Raw genomic sequence first — 22,361 nt, 5'->3', positions numbered from 1 at the left:
GTGATCATGCTGACATAGAATAATAAAAGGTTCACCAGGCTGAAACCAGCTAATGGGTTTGAGATTCATGTCAACATCCACTCTGTATTTGCATCTGGTAGCACTGGAAGGCGAGAGTAGGCCTTGCACCTATTGTACTTTGGACAAGTCTGTATTTTGTTCCTGATATATGAAGTGCAGCCTGATGTGGTGAAACAAAAACTAATTCTTCCATGTTATGTACAGGCACCAGAAGTTATTAGAATGCAAGATAAAAACCCATATAGCTTTCAGTCCGATGTGTATGCATTTGGGATTGTTCTTTATGAACTGATGACTGGACAGTTACCATACTCAAACATCAACAACAGGGACCAGGTAAGGGAAAGAATTGACTTCAGTCACCTGTGGCCTGAAAGAGAGATTGATCCTTGTGAGGTGCACATTCTGATGTTTTGTGTTTGGGTGTTTTTTTCTGATTCTTACAAGATGACATTTCTGCAATTTCTAGATCTGCCTCAGCCACACAGTGCCAATTTACTTAGTTCCCTTCAAGGATTTCTTTTTTGTTGTTCTTTTTTACTTCAAGTATAGATTTTCAGCTTCTGAGCTGGTTGCCATGATACTTATTATGGAGAGAGCAGGTTACTTAATAGTAATCTAGTTTAGAATAGTTCTGCAAAGGCGAAGTGATCCTCTGTGTGTTCAGTTAGTTCTCCTCCCCCCACCTTTGCATTGAACAATAGCTCAGCAACAGAACTGACAAAATGGAACAGCAATCATCTCGCTGTGTGTTTTATATTCATTTCAGTCTTGAGAAATTCATGTACCATCTAAATGAGTTTCAGGATATCAACATTTTTCAAACCCTGCTTGGTGGAGTATATGACTTCCTAGGGTGTGTGAGTCCTGCAAGCAGATGACTTAATTGTGAACAAATATATCCTGATGCCTGATGGTACCGCATGCCTGTAATATATCTCCACAGGATAGGCACATGTCATTGATTATTTCTCTGCCTAATCTGAGAATAGTGCCTATGCATCAAGATACATATACATAGAATACATAGAATAAACCAGGTTGGAAGAGACCTTCAAGATCATCACGTCCAACCCATCAACCAATCCAACACCACCCAAACAACTAACCCACGGCACCAAGCACCCCATCAAGTCTTCTCCTGAAAACCTCCAGTGATGGCGACTCCACCACCTCCCCAGGCAGCCCATTCCAATGTGCAATCACTCTTTCTGTATAGAACTTTTTCCTAACATCCAGCCTGAACCTCCCCGGGCGCAGCCTGAGACTGTGTCCTCTTGATCTTTGGTGTGAACTATTCCATGTCTAGGTGGTGATGTATTTATGTTGTTTCTGTGTCCGCATCTCTCGTGTTTTCACTGTCAGTACTTGAGAACTGCAACCATAGCAACGTTCATCCGTGAATGCCATTTTATAAGGCTGCTTCCATATTTGTCAGAACATTTCATCCCAGCTCATCAAATTTGGAGTTACTTCCTCCTTCTTAATAATCAAAATAGTCAGTTTTGCCTTTTGAAAGAAGGGAGATGTCCAGATTGCTGATCAGATGGATATGGCCTTCTAAAAGCCATGCTCAGGCACCGTTTTTACCTTTTGAAACTTGAACCCAGAGATGTGGGTGCTCAACTCAGTGCTGAAACAAATTTTAAAATGCAGAGGAGGCCAACATATGAAATGCTTCTAATGACTTGAGTTTTGTCACTTTCAATCTGTTGTCTGCAAAGACCTAAGTAGTGCTTACTCTTTGTGGTGCATTTACATCAGCTACTGTGATGCAACTGAGATTCTTAGTGAGCAAAGCATGGTTCTTGTTGCACCTCAGAGTATTTCATCTTAAGAGACTTTTCCAGACAGGCTGGGACTGTTGTTCTCTCTAGTTAAGATAGAGGTTTAATCCCTTTGTTATCTGTAAAGTGAGTATTGGAAACATAAATCATAATTTAAAATAATTTTAGTTTAATTAGTGTACTGATTTAGGAAAGAGTGACTTTTAGATGATGGTAAATCTCATGGCAGCAGAGGGAAGGGATATGGTAGACAAGACTTTACTATGAAATGCTACTCTGGCTCATTGGGATTTCTAAAGAAACGGCATGGGAGTTTTATACTCCTCCTTGATGCCAAAACAGATGTGACTGAATCAGAAAGTTGAAAAAGGATTGTATTAGTATAAATAATCTGCAGTGCTTGCTTGAGTTGGGGGTTATTTTCTGCAGTGGTTTTTTTGCCAGTGTCAAGATATGGAATAGTTACACTTCATTAAATGTAAGGTATGATAAACCCGCTGGGTCTGTCAGCGTATTCAGTAAAGGTAGTGATTATCTTCTGCAGCATGAACAGATCTTTGATTAGTTAGCTTGAAAGGGCTTTTTAGTGTCAGTGCAACTGCAGTACTGAAACCACGTTGCATTTGACCTTGGCTTGATGTGATGCTGTTTGATGGATTTATTTACTTATTTATTTATATCTATGAGAACATGAACCATATTTCCCACTTTCTATTAGTTTGCTTTGGTTTATGCTTAAGTTTTATCTTTAGGTGAAATATAAGCCTTCCACATTAAAGGAATTAGTGTAAAAATATAAAGCCTATCTGTCTCCTCTCCTGCAGAAGAAAGGCAGCTTCTTTTTGCTTACTTGTTTTCTTTTTGTTTTGGGGGGAAAGGGGGAGGAAGGAGGAGAGGTGTGAAGGAGGTGGAAAAGCTTTTGTGGTGGAAAAGTATGTGATGGAATTTTATTCTCAAAAGGTTAGGTGTTTTAATATCTGAAGTTCTCCTTTTTTGAAAATAGCTTTCAGTGTGAGCTTGCTGTTGACTTACAATATGAAACAGAATATTTATTTTTACAGAGTATTTATTTTTAGGCATTCTGTTCCTGCCGCGAAGTTGCTTGTTCTTGGTTTTGTAACAGTTTTTGACAGTTATTGCTATAAATGGTAACCATTTACTAGTGCTCAGGTTTCACAGAAATCTCTCTTAGGAGGAGGAGGGAAAAAAAAAAATATTTCTTTCTTATTTTTTTTTCTCTGTACTGAATAGGTTACAAGCGTTGCCGTAAAACGCTTGGCAGTTTTAATGACGCAGTGTTCTCTGGGAGCAGAAAACTTGCTGTTGGGACTAAAATGATTTAGCAAAATGTTCTTCTTCTATTACTGTTTGTTTTATGGACTCATCCGCTTCCCCTTTCATCTTTGTTCCCTTTAAATAAAGATAATTTTTATGGTGGGACGAGGATACCTATCCCCAGATCTCAGCAAAGTACGGAGCAACTGTCCAAAAGCTATGAAGAGGCTAATGGCAGAATGCCTAAAAAAGAAGAGAGATGAGAGACCCCTTTTTCCACAGGTGAGAATATTCCTCTTTAGTTCTCATAGACTTTATCATTCCAATATTAAAAATGAAGGTCAATTATGAATTCATTGGCCAGTTGAAATTTTTTTTAATGCTATAGCATGACTCATAAGAGTTCTGGCTCAGTACCTGATTGGTGCTATATAAATAGAAATGTTTATTTTCCACTCAAAAAGCAGGTGTTAGAATGAAAATGTAGTCAGCAAAGCATTTATGTGTTGGAGAAATTTTAACTGGGAGACAGTGAAATGGATAATCACAATCAGACACACGAATGGCATACGTACTCCCCTCCTTGCTTTCCCTCAAGCTTTAGGACGGGAAACAGTTTTGTCACAAAACTTGACTTGTTCTGCCTGCTGAGAAAGGTTTGGATTTCTACAAGCTTGCGGGGGACACCTTGTTTCTGTTTGCATCGTGACCAAGGCGGGTTTAAAAACTAGGGAGCTCCCTCTGCTGCCTGTACGGTAAATCGCATTAAGCAAACTGCTGCCAAAGCCGTGCTTACTGCCAGCGTGCTAGGCATAGGTACCGCTGCGCAAACAAGGAGGCAAATAAAAGGCAGCTGTATTCATTATGCTCACAGAGCAAATCAGTATGCCCTTTTAAAGGGGAAATGGATACAGTTTCTTCCCAAAATGTCCTTTTCAGTTTTTGAGGATGTGTACGTCAGAGTGTAATGCAGTAATCTGTTTGTTAAAGTTTCCATTTAAATTTGTGCATAAGTATTTTTCTGTCATTATTTCATGTTCTGCCTTTGGTCTGAAGAGAGTGGTGCAACTTTGGAACAACAGATTTTATTGCTTAATTTCTCCTTGTTTTAGATTCTTGCCTCCATTGAGCTTCTGGCCCGGTCATTGCCAAAAATTCACCGCAGTGCATCTGAGCCCTCATTAAACCGGGCTGGCTTCCAGACAGAGGATTTTAGTCTATATGCTTGTGCTTCTCCAAAAACACCCATCCAAGCAGGGGGATACGGTGGGTTTCCAGTACACTGAAAAGAAATGTGAAAGCATGTGCCTGTGCATCTGTGTGCTGGTGTGTTCCTGTGAGTGCAACACGTGTACGTTCTCAGTTCCTACCACCTACGGTTTTAAGGTTTACTGAGGGAATGAAGACTTAGCTTCCTAACACTGGGCATTGAATGTTCTGAGCACAAAGTCTGTGTTGGTAAGGAGTGCCCTGGGAACAGCCGGCACAAGAATTAGAAGGTCACATAAGAGAAATGGGAAAAGTTGCTTCCAAACAAGCAAAAGTCTTCTTAAGGTCATTGGCTGTCATTTTTGCCTGCCTTTGTCATTTTTGCCTGGTTTATTGATTGGAAATTAGTTACTCAAGAGTATTCTAGTCAAGCTGTGGTGGGTTGTTTTGTTTCATTTTTTACTTCAGTTGAGGTCATTTTACTTGAGCAATAGTCTTTAGATTCCTGAGTTGGTAATGCTACTCATGTGGGCAACAATTGGAAAAATAAACTGCTTCAAGGCTCAGCAGAGTGAAAACTTCTTATGGTCAGCAAAAGTGAGCAGATACAGCAGAAATCCAAATAAAGACCCTGGTGACCTGTGACTTACTTTGAAGGTTGAAGTTTAAAATAATGTTATTTAGAGAACATCTGATCCTGCAGAGGAGTGGTAGCACAGGGTTTAGGTCTTACATTTATTCTTTTTGTGCCTGAATGCTCTGACCTGCTACAGTTTAAACCATCTCAAAACGTAGAAGAAATTCTGAATCTGCCTCTGCTGAACTACAAGATTACTGATGATAATGGAATTGTGCCTGTATCCTTCAATTAGCATGTATTTCAATTAGAAAGAACAAAAAAAAAACCACTTTAAATCTTGAGTATAACCAAATACTTTGAGAGAAAGGCAGCTAACACCCATAACAGGAAAAGAGGATTTGAAAAAGCTGTTGTTTTCATGGAAATCAGTGTAATGCCATGAATGCTGTTAAGGTGAAAGGTTTTAGTTATTTTAATATTGTTAAGAATACCACTGAACATGCTCTTGTTGAACATGCTCTTGTTCAGTGACAGATTGGTCTTTTTCACTTCCATATAAAAGCTGCTAGTTTGGCTGGAAGTGAATCAGGCTAGGTATCTTAATTGAGAAAGCTAGACAGACACCTTACCAAGATCCTGCCAGCTCACTTGAAAGATTGTGTTTTCCCCTGAAACAGGTGAATCAGGATAGTAGCTCAGGTTCTACCAGTCTTTGATGTCAGATATTAAAACAACAGTGTTATTGACTGTGTTCTTGCATATCTTGAAATCAGTTGTGTGGCTTTGGTTGTTTTAAACTTCCGAGCTATTAATTTTCACAAACTATTGCTGTTCTTGTTAGGACCTCAAGGGCCAGGAGTCTCCTTAATGGCTTCTGATTTACATAATTACAGAGCCGTTTGCATGTTGCTGGCAAGAGGACTTTTTAAATAGATCAAGAATTCAAAAATGTTTTCTGCTGTCTGGCAACTGAGCCTTTTAAAACAGAAGGCAGAGCTTGAAGAGATGTAGGCAATTTCTGCATTTTCTGGCTGGATTCTGATGGTCTCTTTGGCTTCTACTGTTGGAACAATTTGGGAATTGACTTCTCATTTTGTCCAGAAAATTCAGCTGTTGAAATCTATCTCTATGGAACTAGTTATGGAGGACAAAAGTTGTTACTGATTTAGAACATCTTTCTGGTAGCTTCACATCCTTTTGGCAGGCTTATCTTGAAATGAAAGCAGGATTTAAGTGAGTTTTTATTTTTTTTCCCCTTCAGTTTTGTGTTTTGGGCAGTGAGGAGGAATGGGTGAGGCTTTGGGGTATGGTATTGAGTAGAGGCTACAGATGGGCACTCTTAGTAAGAGCAGAAGGATGCTGCTGGATCTCCTGCAGAATCTGGAAATGTGGCATTCCGCACCAAAGAGGCTAGACAACACAGGGAGTTACAGAGAGTGCAGAACCATCATCACTGTCTTGCCCAGGCTCACTCTTTTTTGGGTCTGCCAGATAATTCAAATGAGTTACTACCTGGAGTAGGGTTATACTCCTTCGTGTTAAGATTATTCTGTGCTATAGGGGTACAACGGGGAGTGATGCTGCATTTGGCCCCATTTTCTGCTCTATGGTCAATGCATTAGACTTCCTACTGTGTCACCTGTTCTTACACATCAAGCACTGTTTGGGACCCATAGCCTGAAGGAAGGCTGGGTTTGTGGATCATTAACTTTATCTGATATTAAGGCATTTAGGGGCTTCATTTCTGTAGTTTGTAATTGCTGCTTCAATGAGATTTGGTATCATATGCTGCCTATAATACTTAGGGATTTGAGTCAGTGTTCTCAAAGATTGAACTCAGATTCATTGTTTAGAAACAGATACCTATTGCTGCTGAGGACAGCTCTGTAGAATCCCAGGCTTTTCTGGAGGGGTGCTTTGTGCTACTTTGTGCTTTTCTTTACTTCTCTGCATCTCAGTATGGAAACAAAATCTGCCTCGGTGCCTTCTAGAATGTCCAAATCTTCACACACACTGGTGCATACTCTTCTGAGGGTAGTAAATATACAAATTCCTGCATGCTCCAGAATTTTATTTAGCTATTGGATGGTATTCATACTAGAAGATGAGAGCAAGATCCAACAGAAAACTTTGTCATATGCTTTTCTGTGTCTGTGAGTATAAGCCAGGCAAGGTGTTGGAATTTGTCATTTCCATATGATAAAGCAGTTGTTCTCTGCTTTCCTGGAAATAAACCATTTTTCTTATAATTATTCTGAGAAACATTTCATCTACCCCAGGATAAGGAGTACAGTTAAGCTGTTCTGTACATACCTTAGTAACCTCATGAGGCCAGATAACTTAGGCAATTTGTGAGAGTAGAGACGGGTAACTGCATCTTAAATCCTTCCAGGAATCAGAGGGAGTAGGTTTGCTCAGAACATGCCCTTATAATATATTGTTTGGATACCCATAAAAGAACTTGGTCATCTTTTTAGCACAGATTTTTTGTAAGTGTTCATTTTAAATAGTTTCCACTGGCTTTGCATGTGACAAGTGTGAAAAGACTGTAGCAGCTAACTTGAAAGGGCTCTGTAGGAAGTGTAGATTTTCAAATGCTATCCATCCTTTGGAAGGGAATTTTTTTGTTGCCAGTCAAAGCACATATCTGAAGTTCTGCTCAGTAAAAAGCACGTCAGATGTCTGGCTTGCAGTGAACAAAAATACCTGTTGGTTTTTTTACATCCCAAATTGCTAACCATGCTGCTTCATAGGCTCGTGGTAAGCTGATCTCATGTAGAGCAGCCATGGCCCAGCTCCTTAACCTTGCACTGGCAGATGCTCTCCAATTCCACAAGTCCCTTCTCTGCAGATGACTGATTCCTCCTGCCCCCTACCAACAGAGCAGCTCTTCAAAAACTTGTTAGAAAATTTTGCTTGTTCACCAGCCTGAGCTTGCATTTGCCAGGTCAGCTCCTTGAGCCATCTTGCATCAGGGCCAGGTAGTGCTGCTGTGGCACAACACTGAGGTCATTGCTCTGTGGCTCATGTCAGGAGGAAAAGGGGCTGCAGTAGTCCCAGTTTAGGTTAACACTGGCCATTACAGATCTGTGTCCAAAGAATTAGTAGGGTAGAATGAGGATGATCCTGTTCCTGCAGTACAGGGCATATTGCATCATGTTACTAAAGCTGTCTTCATCCATTCAGATCATGACAGCAAGACCTTCCTGTCCTGCAAGAAAACCGTGAATTCACAGCTCACGTTACTTCATTTATCTGTATGCACCTAAGTCTCAGGAGGAGGCTGCCTGTGTTCTCACTCCCTCTCCAACAGATGGGGTTTCTTTCAGAAAATAAAGGAACCAGCTAAAGCTATTTAACATTTTCAGAATAGAAGGGGTGTCATAAAGTAGTGCAGCTACTCCTCTGAACATCCTGTTGACAGCTGGCAGGATGGAAGCTGCCTGTATGTGGATAGGTATAGGAATCCACATTCCTCACCTAAGGAAAGATGTTAACTGGTAACTGAATTTTGTACACTTTCAGATGACTTAATCCCATCATTACATGAACGTGTAACCTATTTTGGTCTCCTCTTGATGTGAAATTGGCTTAGCACCTACATTTTGAAAGGGGAGATTTAGCATTAGCTTCTCAAAGAAAATGTCTTTGCTAAGGTTTTATTTAAATAGCAGAAAAGTCTAAAAATCACATTATTTTTATAGATAGCACTCTGCATGACACACTTCTTCACTTCAGCTCCTGTTTTCCATTGCCGTTTCCCAATTAATGGTTCGTCTTTTATCTTCTGAAATCCCTGTATGACTATTAAAAACTGAATTATTACCAGAAATGGGCAGAAGGACAAGATGAGTAATGAGGGAGCAGTCTCTATAAATTGATCTTTCATCAGCAGTTTAGGAAGGCAGACTGAGAAATAAATGAAGTAAACCATGTTTTGAAAATGTAGTTAGGCATGAATGTCAGTCTTAAAAATTAGCCTCACAGGCAGTACTCAATGACTTTTTTGTCCTTCTCTGAACAGTAGAAAAATTGAGGTGCTTCCAGAAGATACTCTGAGATTTGGGAGACTGTTGAACTGTCAAAGAGAAACAGGGAAGATTATTAAATATTTAGAGTATATCAGAGCTGTTGGTAGAGCTGGTAGGATAGACAGTTGGAGTCATCATGGAGGTTTTATTCTTAAGCTTAAACCTACAACCTATCAAGACACACAGAGCTTGAGGTGTGTCAGAGCCCTCTGTGTCATCCACCCTTACTTGAGATCTTGGGTATACTCCCTTCTCATTTCCTATGACACACAGAGCCCTCTTCCTGCTTGCTTTGTGTTCCTTTAGGTCAGCTGCTCCTGTCCAGCCCTTTAGATGCTTTTTCTTTGCCTCCTGCAGACTCCTGATCACTCCTCTTGGTTCTCATCTCATCATAGCAAGACATTCCATGGAATTAATGCTATCAGCCTAAAACTTGGTTTGCAGCTTCTGCTTTGTTTCCAGTATTCTGAATAAGAATCTTAAGGGAAAACAAAGCCAATGAAATGCTTGCCCTTGAAAGGATGGAAGGACAGCAAGATAGGGAGCAGTTGTTTGTACATAATGACATTCAACACAATTCTGTTGAACAGAACAAAAGGTCTATTAGGCATGCTTATCGCTCCTTTTTTCAGGAGAACTCTGAGGAGTGCTGTGAAGAAAGGGGCATAAACCAACCCAAAATTCATGTGAAACCCAACACAGGGAAGTTTTATGTATGTTTCTTTTCCTCTTGCCTCTGAGTCCTTTTGGTTTAGTTAGGCATTTCTCCTTAAAACCCCTGTAGAATACATGTTCTTTGTGAGTGGCAGGCAAATATTACAGCTAATACAGCCAAAGGGTAAGATTAAGGAGTATCTTAGTTTCAGCTTCTATTTAATGTTCTGGCAAACACCTCAAGACTTTGGGCAGCAATTTTACTCTGTGCCATACTTGTATCTCTGAAATGGGACCTCCCAGTCTATCGCACAGCGTGCTGACACTAAATCAACGTCTGTGCAGAACTTCAGGGGATCACTGCGTGTGGAAGTGCTGCATAGAATTAACTGTTCACTCAGTAATTCTGAAGGAAGCGCAGAGTTGCTTTATTTGTTGTGCTCCCTGTTAGCAAGGCCTAATTTCGGTCTCGCCATTCTTGTTTTTCTCCTAGTAGGGTGCTGTGTGGCCTCTAAATGAGATCCTAGCATTCTTTAATGCATATTTAATATTCAGGCACTTTACTGTATATAGTCTTTAAAGGTTAGCAGGTGTTTCAAAGAGTTCTTTGTTATTAAACCAGTTGTACACCAGAACAGACATCAGTTTGCGGTCTGATCCATTTATGGCAATTGTTGCTCTTCAGGAGGACATCATCTGTGCAATAAGGAGTTTAAGCAAAATTAAACCACCACATTTTATTTTCAAATGCATGATGAATTAGACTTTACCTGAACTTTCAAACCTCTCTCTTGGGAAGAATGGGTACAGCTTGCATTCAAGGAATTCTATTTTTGGTAAAATATGCTGAGTCTGTTTTCGATGCTCTCTCACTGTGTACTCCTTTGGGCTTTAATTTTAACAGTTTGCGGGTTTTTAACATCTTTTATATTCAACCTAATGTTCAACTAGTCTGGAGAAAATCTCTGTCTACCTAATAACTGAAATCACCTCCTTAAACCAAGCTCTTGTCCTCCCTCTACAGGAGAATTTGCAGCGTTCAAGTAGCCACAGCACCATGGCAGCACCCACTCTGTTATTTAAGTCTTGTGTTCCTACAGTTTCTTAACATCAAAACTCTATTCTGCTCCACAAAAACCTAAAGTTATTTAGAAAAGATATTCATAAGCTTAAAAGTGGAGCAGAATGGAACTGCCAGTCCAACACAATGGGGAAAAGTACCTTTTGGGGAACCAGAATCCTCTGCTGCCAGTGTTTCTCCTTCAACACAAACCACCACGTGCATTCGGAGACCCACAGTGGCTGCCTGTGCCGTTGGCATCATTCCCAGGAGAGGAGAGGGCGCTCGTGGTTTGACTGTGGTGCGCGGGCATGAGGGGATGGAACTGCTGCTGCAACTTATGAGACTTGCTTTGGATGGTCTGCAACTTATGAGACTTGCTTTGGATGGTCTGCTGGTCGGCTTTTCTCCTCTAACAACGTACCATCAGAGGCTGAGAGTCTGATGAGTGCTAGTTTAAAAGAATCATCCTCTGTTCTGATCTTTTTTTTTTCCTGGTGTACTCACTGGTTTATGGACAATGCAGTATCCCCTTTTCACTGTATCACAGTGTCAGATACCTAAATCTGTCTATATGATTGGTTTTACTCCAGTAAAATTAAGTGTGGGGTGATGGGAGATGGGGAAGACATTGCTCTAGAGGTGAAGAGGTTACTCTGAAGGAAAAGGGGATGCTGCTGCACCTGTTCTGAGATTTACTTTATCACTTCTTCAAGAAACAACCAACCTTAACCTTTTTCCTTTTCCAGCATTTTCTTGGTGTGTGCATATACAACATCTTTTAGAAGGATTAGGTAGATCCTTCTTGTGTTGGTCCAGCAAACTGAAGTTGGAAAAAAAAAAACCAAAAGATGTAGCGAGATTGTCCTCTGATTTTTGTTTCTTTTGTATCGTACGATACAAGGTATTTATCGAGGATGCTACCACGGCATCTGAAGTCTGTAGAACTCCTGATACAGACTGTGAATGGTGTATGTACCTACTTTAAAAGTTTTATTTTAAACGAGGGTGCAGGTTAATGCCAGGTACCTTACCAATATGTAATGTTTTCATAAATGGAGAAAAAAGTTCTCAGGTTGAATTGAATACAAATACAAACCCCCCTAGAATTAGACATTCCGGAAATTGTTTTGGTACTCTCAAGAGCTTTTTTTAAAGGATTTTTATCCTGTTAACTAACTGTCCTCTGATAAGTGTGTGTGTAAATGTGGAGCATCTTGTCCTAATGGCAAGCTGTTAGATCAAAACAAAATGGTACTTGCTGGATCCACGCTGACTACTTTCCCTCTCATTGCTCTCTTCCAGGTCATCCCTTCCCTTCCATTTGTCTTTCCCTTCTTAAGACTTTGCAAAATAGGACGAAGGTGGCGGTATCTCCATTAAAGTGCTTTGTTTTCCTGTCCTCCAATCCTGGTTTTCAAATGGTTGGTAGCTTTTTGACAAGTTACCCAGTCAGGGAAAAGACAGTTCATAAAGATCTGCACATCATTTACCTCTAGTAGAGTATCTCATGATGTGATCTGTTTGCAGAGTTCTCCGATATTACATGTAAATTATTTGTACCGAGGGAAGTCAGACCACATTAGGAAGAAATTTAAGCTCAGACTGAAGCTTTCAGAATTTGATTCGTATCTGCCCTGTACCACTCCAGGTGAGGCAGGAGAACCAACCCACCTCCAGTGGGGAGGTTCTTGCTGGGTAAAGGTGTGGGCTGTTAAAAGAAAATCATGACAAATAAATGAAGGAGTTAAATGTGTGTGAATATGGTGTCCATGCCAAACATGGATGTTTTGGTTGAGGATGCTAATCTTCCCTCCCTGTGAGAGCTGGACTGTTTCTGTCTGCAGAAGGTTGCTCCAAGGCAAAGGGGGGAAATGTACATCAGTAGCAGAACATGCTTTTAAAACCCTGGAGTTCTGCAGTGTTGCTGGTAGTCTGTTATGTTTGTCAGTAAATGTTTACTGGAGTTACAGGGACCAGACTAACCTGAAGTGGGAATTATAACTGAAATACTGTGTATTCATCTTAATTCCATAAATATTAGCAAGACAGCAATAGTGAATGACTTAATAGTCACTACAAGAATGAAGTGATTCATGTTGGTACATGAATAGAATTGATTTTGTGTACAGGATGCATTTTAAAAAAGAGGGGAAAAAAAAAGCACAAATTTTTTCTTGTCTGCTGTGGATCTTCAGATGCTGTAAGGTTTTTTCCTTATTGAGATTGGCAGGAATTTAAATAGTAGCAATAGCCACTTCCCAGTGTGGAGAAGCTAATGAGCAAGCAGTGGTTTGCAGACTAGTGAAGTCGGAGTGTTCCCTGGTGATCACCTGAGGCCAGCACCTCAGAGGTGGAAGGATCCTGAGGCCATGAGTCAGCAGGCAGTTGAGAGCATTTGCAGATACATAGTCCTAGACAGTAAGGTAGTCACTGCTCCTCCTTCTTCCACCCCATGCACTGCTCCAGCCCCTGTATGGGCTGTGGCCTAATTTGTACATGTTTCTGAATGTTAATTCAGAAATTAACATTCTCCTGAAAGAAACTGTTACTGGAGCAAGTATGTACAGGTGGTTTAACTGTCATTTGTTTCACAGAGCTTGTTGAAAGCCCTAGTTTCCTTCCACAAAGGTCATGCTGGCAGAAGATTGTCTGCTAAAATATAACTGTTAGGAATTTCATTCTATCTTTGCTGAAAATGAACTTACTTTCGTGAAGATTCCTTACCCATTAGTCTACAATATGCTTCTTGAGCCCATAGGAAAAGCACAAGGAAAATTGCTGTCCTTGTCCATGCAAAGCACTTTATAAGTAACAGATGATCTCTGGGGTTTGTTTATTGGGGTTTGTTTGCTTGTAATTTTGTTTTTCTTATTGTGTTTGGTTTGTTTTTTTGTTTTTCCTGAGGAATGTGCAAGTTGTATGGCTGCTGTTCAGAGAAGTCCTTTCAGGATGCATTTCTACTGGTTTTCATGTTTGTTTGTTTCCCTCCAGATAGCTGTAGTAATGTGTGTTTGTCTGTAAGAGGTCCCCTGTAATACTCATGCAAAATTGGGAAGAAATGTGGTTTGTAAATAACTAGGACTTTTTTTTCCTTTTCTTTTTTTTTTTTTTTCTTCAGGAGTTTTTCTGGATGTGTCACATGCCATTAGAACCAGTCTTAAAGGTGCCCTCTAGATACTTAGTGAATGGGGAGATTAAGAGCAGACCAGAACTGAGGGCCCTGTACAGAAGAGGGGTGAAGGAAGCAAGCTAAAATGACCTGTACATTCAATGTCTGTTAGACTAAATTTCTAAGCTTCTCTATGGTGTTCTGACCACAAGCACATGCCATAGTATGGAAGTACTACTCCAAATGTCATGTGTGCGTGTTGGGGTGGACACCAAGACAGTCATACTGCCTTTAGCTCTCCAGTATCTAATATATAGTAGTTATTTGCAAAGCAACCAGTATCCAGTCCCAGCTATTCATGTTTTCATTAACCACACATACACCTTCCCCTCTGCCTTTCCTTTTTTTTGCACACAGTTAAAAGAGGCCAGTTTCCTGTTGCATCTTCCCTGTCAGTACGTGATTGTTTCCTGCAGCCTATTTGCTGGAGCTGAAACATTGTAGTGGAGCTTAAAATCAAATGGTATGAGCATAGAGGCCTGGTTATTCTGCAACTCATTTCTGCATTAATGAAGTTCTAGGCAGCCTCAGATAACGATTAGCCCAGTCATGTCATTTCTTTTTTTTTTTTATAAGCTCATGCAGGTCATTAAATTACTCCACTTCTGCTTTTCACGTTTATCTAAAATCATTCTTTCTTGTGCTAGAATGCCTTAGCAGCTTATGATGATCCAGACTCTTTGAGGCCAAGTACTGCCATGTTACTACGTCCTCTCAATGTTACATGGATTAGTATGTGCTTGTGTGGGCCTTCAGGACATAAAATGAGTGACGTGCTGACTGTTGATGGAGACCATGTCTTTCCACAAATGCCCAAGTCAGGGGGACAATATACACTGAAGGTCACACTTAAGTAGGTTTGCCTCTGTGTTTGTCTGGTGATATAAATTCATTTGCAGAAGCCTGATCCCCAGAAATCTCACAAACCAGGACAAGCCGAAGTTTTGATAGCTGGAGGGGCTAAATGTAGGGAAGAAACATGTAGACATTTCACACTTTTGCAGCCTATAGATTTCATTCCCTTCTTGACTGTGAGTGTGCAGCATGTGTAGCACAAACTATTCATAGTACTGTAGACAACATGTCTTCTGTCTGTTGGGAAAAAAAGTATCACCGGTAGCACAATGCGACAGGCGAAGCTTCTAGGTACAGTTAAGCTCAGTTGAAAAGCAGTGGACTGTTGCAACATGGCATTGAAGGTGCTGGGTGTTCCTGTTCTCTCTTACATGTTTTACACAGAAGTTTATGAAACAAACTTTCTGTTTACTGCAGCCTTGTTAGTATGCATTTGCACTTCATATTTGTTTTGGCATGTATTTTAAATAGTCTTCTTCGTTGTTTCATTATTTCTTACCTAGTAAATTAAATTATCAGAAGAACAGAGCAAAGTCGTTTAAAACCTTATTTGCATTTAAGTTTTAAGGAAGCTAACACAGAAGCTATTAAGTCAGCACGATGACAGCAGGAGATGACTATGAAAATGCAGAAGGATGAAACTTAAACTGCAGAATATACAGTACACCAAGAGCGAACTCGGATCAAAACTGGCTTCTCTCTTTTTCTTTACAAAAGGGAGTTACCAAGACCCTCTGTTGAATGGTTTACATAGGGATCCCCAAAACAGTCTTTGCAGTTTGCCAAATGATCATGTGCCTTTGCAACCTTAAAAAGTACAACAGAATGTAAACCAGGTGCTTTGTAACTAGAGCAGTGGCTTTGGTTTACTTCTCATGCAGTAGTTTTGTATATAGCTATTACTATAGATAAGTAGTTTGGAGTTGGTAAACTTCTGTAAAGGAGCAAGAAGGGCAGAGAGTATTCCCCAAAATACCTATGATCATTTCAAAGCCAGGAATTGAAGGATATGTAATTCATTTACAGTGAATTTCAATCACAGTTTCAGGCTGCTGCTTGAAATCTGCTCTATTGGAAGTTAAATTAGGTTAATTTAGTTTAAAAACAAGTAAGTCCTCCTCACCTCCAAAGACACAAAGGTCTTGTTAAAGAAAGGTAATAGAAAGCTTTGAAGAGGCTCAAAGTTACACTGTCGCAGCATCTTGGAATGAGATGGTAGATGAAAAATGAGATCTAGATGACAAGTTGGTGGCTAATACTCATGTAATCCAAGTCCACATATATCAGACCATACAATTAATCTCCTGGCCTAGAAAGTGCAGTTTCATTTTCTGGAATATCATCAGATTTCCTTGGTTCTTCCTTGGGCCTCTTGCAATTACTCTTCAGTGATCACATACTGTTACTGCACATGAACCATAGGAAATGGTAGGTGTCTTGGTCAGCTGAGGGATGACCAGTGTGATTGACTTTGATTTGTTCAAGCTGGTTACACAGACTTCTGGCAGTTTCTGTATACCAGTGTCATGTTTAACCTTCCTGTCCATGAAGGTCAAAATAATGAGTTTTGGTATTTGTGCTTTTTCCGATCTTTTCCTTTCCTTCTTTGGGGCAAGACTTTAGGCATAATTGTGAATTAAAAAGTTATGTCTAAATGCACAGTTTATGCAAAATATCAGACCAGTTTCAATTTGGTTTTGTTCCTTTTAGAAAGCAAAGTATAAAAACATTTTACTTGTGTTCCAGGAACTATCTGGAATCCTTCTACCTACCCTAAATTCTGCACTAAAAGTATACGTGAGAAGATGGTATTTTGTCCTTTTTAAAAAACAAAATCATAAAGAAACTATTTTCCCAAGAGAAGGGAGCTGGTGGGAGGGTTTAGAAGCTTCTAAACTACCTAAGCATTTGCTTCACAGCCTCACAACAGCAGTGTGTTCAGCTCATCCAGCCTCCTTAAGAGCCAACCATGGCCTGTCCAGTCATTTTGTCTGGTTTGTCATGTTTGCAGCAGCTGTACTTTAGAGTAAGCCTTTTGTGACATTTACTTTAGAGTGACCAAACCATCAAAAAAATAACCTTTGTTTGTTTGTTTGGGTTGGGAAAATGATTGGGTTTTGTTTTGTTAAATGTCATTCTGTGTTGCATTTGTGTATTCACTCTAGCTGAAAATAAAATCTGTGTGTTTGGGAGTTCAGTGGAACAGTAGGAGAAAAAATGAAGCCCCACTATCTGGGCATGGATGTTGGGTCTAGAGGGAAAAATGAACCAAACTTGGGGGTTGGGTTATTTTGGGATAGTGGGGGGTTCTGAGGGCATAGTTTAAAGTAATTCTGTCTAAAATAAAATGTAAGTGCAATAGATGTGCTTTTTTTATTCAAAGCTGTGAACCTTTGGGGGGGGGAACACCAAAAAAAAAAAAATCAACAAAAAAATGCACATCATTCCTCCATGAACCTTGTGTCCTACCTGCCTTCCCTTCCTCCCCCTCTCCACGCTTCTCAACTGACAGGAACCTGACAGTGGCCAACTTGCATCTGTTGGCAACCCAAATTAATGTTGCTTTTCTTCTGATCTCATTTGTTGGGATTAGGGGAAGGTCCTGTTCTCTGCTTCTTCCAGCCTTGAAATGCCTTTGGGATCCAGTGCTAACCTGTGCTGCTAGAGCAAGGTCTGCCACTGTCTGGGACTTGAGCCAGCCCACTTGTGCTGTGGTCATCCTGACTGCAAGCACAAAACTCCTGGCCCTTCGTCCTCCAGGCATAACATCCCTCCCCACCTCATTTCAGTGTAGTGATGGTCTCCCAGGGCTGGGCAGGTGACATTTTTCTTACACAATTGCAAAAGCACCCAGTCATCAGCTGCTTAATTGGATTGCTGTTGCCCTTTGTCAAACCACACGTGCAGGCTGGCCACTGTTGCCTTCTGTGACTGCTTCGTTCTGAAGGAGCAGGTGTGTATGTGTGTCATCTGTGATGTGTTCCTTGTACTGTCTCTTTCTTACTTGAGCGCAGGCTGCTTTTCCTAGATTAGGAAAGGTGCACTGGGCTCTTGGGGGAGGGGAGTTCCACAAGGGGAACAACACTTATGTTTCATTTAGAAGTGATGGAAGCTGTAGCACTCAGTAGTTGGACCCTACAGGGGGAGTGAGAGAGGACTGGCTTGTTTAAAGTTTATAGATACATGGATCTATATCCTTTAAACTTGATTATTTTTATATATATAGTCAAGACAATGGCATTACCTCATCATACAGAGGCTTGTTTATGAGAGGCAAAGAATCTAGTAAGGAAAGGGAAATTTATATACAGATTTGATTTGTTTTGTTTGTTTGTTCCTTAGTGCAATGAAATAAATGTATGTCCCACCAATTTACACTCTGTGCTAACACAACATTCCTTTCAGCTGTATTTTTTTTGTTGTTGTTGTTGCTGTTGACCACCAGAGGTTTGTGAGGTTTATGACTGCAAAGTAGAAGGTCCAGTCTGGTTACTTAAATAAAAAACCCAATTGTGTTAGTAGATTCCCATAGCTGCTTTTAAAAATCTACAATGGAGTAATTGTTTTGAAACTTGTATTTATTTTTTAATTCACAATGTTTATTTTTGGTTTCCTGTTACATAGGTCATGGCAACTCCCCTTCTTTCCTTCTCAAGTTTCCCCTGTAATTGCCAATACAACTTATTTTTCTTGTTTGTTCCTGCCTCCTTCACTTTTGTTGTCCCTTCATTTGTACTTGGAGTTTTTCTCATGTAAATTTGTACAATGGGAAATATTGTCCAGTTTGGTTAGAGAGCATGGAGACTTAAGACATATTAAAATTTGATAGCTGAATTCAGATTGAAGAAAACTATTTCTGTGTAAAGTTATTTAAAGAACTCTCTGTATTATATAAAAGGCAAAAAGTTCTATGTACTTGATGTGAATATGAGAATACTGCTATAATAAAGATTGACTGCATGGAAAAGTCTGAAGGAGATTGTCCTCTAATTCACAACTCCTCCTCTCTGAAGTTCCAGAGGTGTAACTAATGTGGTTAACAGGAGTGAAAAGTTTACTGTGATGCTGTTGCATTAGAATGTTACTCTGGAAGGTAAGAACAAAATAGGAAGGGGGAAAAAAAAGGCAAACAAACCACACCAGGAAGAGCATAGGGACACCTAGTAGAGGGAGTAACCCATCTCCCTCCCTCTGCCAGACTGATGCTTCCTTGACCATGGTGCTTAACCCTGCAGCATTTTTACCTTTGCAGAGGGTTTTGCTTCATATGCATTATTCTGGGCTTTGGTAACACCCATGGCACTTACCCTTCACCTGGGGGGAAAGCTTGGCAGTAACTGGCCTGGGTTCTCCTTGAGGGTCACTCCCCCTGCTTCTATGGCAACTGGTATTCCAGCTGCTATTTGGTGACAACATTTCAGTAAAACGTTGTTAGAACTGCAAGAACCTAACAAGCTTCATTTTCCTCGTCCTTTTAGTGGTTATTTGGCAGAGCTTTCATGATGGAATTCCTGCCTGCTGTGCATGCATGGAAGTTTGAACCCATTCTCTGAACATGGCTGTATCACTTTTATTTCTTGGAGGCAGCACCTTATGTATTGAGCAAACATTACAGAAGCTCCAGCAGACTGCAATACCTCATCTCCAGAGCTGTAATCGTCATTGTCCAGAAATCCTACAGCACTCAAAAGTCAAGTACGGTTTATCTTGAGTTGGTTTACAGTTAACTTTTATTGAAATAAGGACCAAGGAGCCAAAGCTGGGTTCCAGGGCTCTCTATAGTTCCAAGAACCTGCAAGTAACAGAAGAGAATCTTTAGAACCCTTTTCCGTCACCCTCTTCCTACCACTGAGAAGAGGGGAAGGACCCCTTTGATAGTGCCCATGCTGCCTTCAGCAGTAGTTGAAACTTCTTTTTAGAGCCACGATGTGACACAGCAGCTTAAGAAATGGGATGACACAGAACTGGAAACAAACCAAAGCCTCAAACCATTAAGGGAACAACTTTACAGGTTTCTCTCCAGAAAGAGAGTATGTCCTTGAGATTACATAATGCTGGGTCTACGGAGTAGCTTAAGAAAATAATTTTCAACTGTTAGCAGTTAAACTACCACTCATAAAAATTTTAAGTATACACTGCAGTTTTACATTGCCAAAACTAGACTACCAGGACACCAGCATTCAAGTACCCAAAAGTGTGTGAAGGCAAGAAATAGTGCAAATACCTGTGTTCTGTACTACAGAAATTTGACACATTTGGCACAAGTAATGGCTGAAAACAGGGCACTTCCAGCAGTGCCACGACAAGACAGCCTCTAAACACAGCCCAGTACTGCAGCTCAGCCGGGAGCTTTGACGCAAAGCACAGTCCAGACCGTGTGTGGAGACTGGTGGCTGCGGTTATTACTGTCCAAAGCCAGACAGTACAGCCGCAGTGGCCGGCGGCAGGAAACGTACCGGTGTGTGCTGTCGGCAAGGCCGGAACCCGTGGCTGGAGGCGCCTATTCCGCGTCATCTGGAGGGATCCCGAGCTCCTCGTCCGTCCAGGCCGAAGGGTCGGGGTAAGGGAAGTGGCCCTGGGAGAGAGGCACAGTCAGAGTGCGGCCAAGGCCCCACTTCCCTCCCGCCCGCCCCTGCTACGCCGGCCTTACCAGCACCATGTCCGAGTTGTGCCAGAACTGCCAGAAGATCCAGAACCACATGAAGCCGCTGAGGAGCTCGGCCCGGATCACTTGTGTCCGCGTCAACTCCGGGAACTGCCGGTACCGCGGCTCAATGTGCACCCCACCGCCCGCACTGCAACAAAGCCACCACCTCCTCACTCCCGGCCCTGCCAGCAACCTGCGGCAACCGGCCTGGCCCGAGTCCCCCCGCCAGCCCCACTCACTGCCGCAGCCCGGTCGCGCCCGTCCCGATCCGCAACAGCCGCCCCGCCGACCGCCCCAGCGACGCCAGCATGAAGGCAACTCCGCCGGCCCGCCCCGCTCTCTCAATGTCACCCAGACACCTCCCAACAACAGCTGCAGCGATTGGGCCGGCCCGACGCCTACTCGAGAGGGGCAGAGAGGTCGTGGGCGGGAGCGACGCAAAACGCCACGCCCCGCCGGCGGGCCCGCTCTGCCTAAGAGGGCAGCCTCGTCCCCCAGGCCCGGCACTTGGGAGGGGCGGGACGGCGCCAACTCACCAGCGGAGGGGTGTTCCTCCTGTGTCCCAACAACGGGAGTCGCCCGCTGAGGATGCGGAGCGGGGAGCGGAATGATCTCCCTGGCCAAACCGCACAGAGCAGGGCAAGAAGGCCATGTCAGCTCCTTGTCTTTAAGAGTAAGGATCTAAAGAACTAACCCGGCGCTCTTTCCTCCCCTGGGCGACCCAGGTGGTCCAATCCATAGCGTCTAGTTGCGTCGCAACGGGGCACGCCGGAGGTGCCGCCAGCAGCCGCTGAGGTGGTTGTACGCAGCCGCCGCTGCGCCTCCGCACCATGGTCTCGCCTTCGTGGGTGGGATGCGGGTGGGAGCGGCCCCGCGGCGGGGCTTCTGAAGCAGCGCCTGGTGCGCTGCCTCTTTCTTCTGGCCAGCGGCTCCGTTAGCGCCCTTTTCAGCGTCGTGGTGTTCTGCAGCCAGGCGAGGCGGGCGAGAAGCGGGCAGGGCAGCGAACCGAACCGAGGCCCTCACTGTGGGCCTGCTGCTGTAGTGGGAATGCTGGGGCAAACTATAGGGTGCCCATGCATAGAAATAAGGAATTTCGGGCCTGTCCTGTACTAGCAAATACCTGCGTCTTTCTTTCTTCTTTAATAGGTGTTAAAATAGCGCAACGGCCTAGTCAGATGCTCAGTAGTGTCAATGAAGTAGCAGCTGGATTCGATCCCTGCAGTTTGGGAACGGCAGGAATGCTGTGCGTGGCTTGGCCGTGGAGTTTGAGGACCCAGCCTGCAGTCAGCCTATCTGTTCAGTGACCTGCTCCCAGAGCAAGAGTCAAAGGAGATCTGCTGTCTTGTTACAGAGAACAAGTTGCCTACAGTACATGTTGTATGCCTTCTGGGAGATTCAAATGATTGTGAAAGAAGCAAGTGAAAAATAATGGAGAAAGTGGCCAGACTGTCAGGGAGGTCCTTTCAAGCAATCAGATGCTGTCCTGCTGCTTCTGGAAAGGTACAGAATCATAAAATGCTTTAGGCTGGAAGGGACCTTTAAAGAGGTCAGTACATCCAACTCCCTCTGCAGTGAGTGGGGACACCTTTAACCAGACCAGGCTGCTCAGCTCCCTGTCCAATCTGACCTTGCATGTTTAAAGGGGTGAGGCTTCTACCTGTTCCAGTGTTGTGCCACCCTCAGTGTAAAACAAATTATTCCTTGAATCTAGTCTAGATCTACCCTCTTGCACTCTTAAGCCATTACCCTCTGTCCCATCAGTATTACAAGATTAGTGCATATTAATTAGTTCCTCCTGAATCTTTGTTGAGTGCCATTTCACAAAGTAAAACTGGTCAAGAGTTTCTGTGACCATCTGGGATGGTAACCTTGTTTTGCCTGGCAGCTTATGAACAAAGCAGTCCATGAATGAAGATTTAAAATAGGTTTGGTATCTCTGTGACAATCTGTACCTGACATCCCGAGCTGGCATGTCCACCCTTCTAATATACATTACTTGTACCTTAAACCTCTGCTTGTGAGGAAAGAGCTCTTCTCATAGACCGGGAGCAAAAGGCGTCATTGCCAAGA

The 22,361-nt window shown here is 42.2% G+C and overlaps 2 protein-coding genes across 3 annotated transcripts in view; one reads left to right on the top strand and one right to left on the bottom strand.

The window, feature by feature from the left end:
* The window catches only part of BRAF (B-Raf proto-oncogene, serine/threonine kinase), a 76,314-nt gene extending 62,591 nt beyond the window's left edge, over positions 1 to 13,723 (top strand). For both annotated transcript variants that reach the window (XM_054168104.1, XM_054168105.1), the window contains 4 exons: positions 226 to 357; positions 3,231 to 3,365; positions 4,196 to 4,349; positions 10,582 to 13,723. In XM_054168104.1, coding sequence (XP_054024079.1) covers positions 226 to 357; positions 3,231 to 3,365; positions 4,196 to 4,349; positions 10,582 to 10,604 — 444 coding nt within the window. In that variant the 3' untranslated portion in view covers positions 10,605 to 13,723. The remainder of the gene's footprint in view (positions 1 to 225; positions 358 to 3,230; positions 3,366 to 4,195; positions 4,350 to 10,581) is intronic.
* Positions 13,724 to 20,662, bottom strand: NDUFB2 (NADH:ubiquinone oxidoreductase subunit B2). The gene is made up of 4 exons (XM_054168107.1): positions 20,531 to 20,662; positions 20,295 to 20,439; positions 20,101 to 20,219; positions 13,724 to 19,436 (listed from the first exon to the last, which is right to left on the bottom strand). Exons 1-3 carry the CDS (start codon positions 20,599 to 20,601, stop codon positions 20,145 to 20,147), a joined length of 291 nt encoding a protein of 96 aa, XP_054024082.1. The 5' UTR covers positions 20,602 to 20,662; the 3' UTR covers positions 13,724 to 19,436; positions 20,101 to 20,144.
* Between the last annotated feature and the right edge of the window lie 1,699 nt (positions 20,663 to 22,361).

This window comes from Dryobates pubescens, chromosome 15 (assembly GCF_014839835.1).
Source record: "Dryobates pubescens isolate bDryPub1 chromosome 15, bDryPub1.pri, whole genome shotgun sequence".
Lineage (NCBI taxonomy): Eukaryota > Metazoa > Chordata > Aves > Piciformes > Picidae > Dryobates > Dryobates pubescens.
This window is presented reverse-complemented; position numbering and strand designations above follow the sequence as displayed.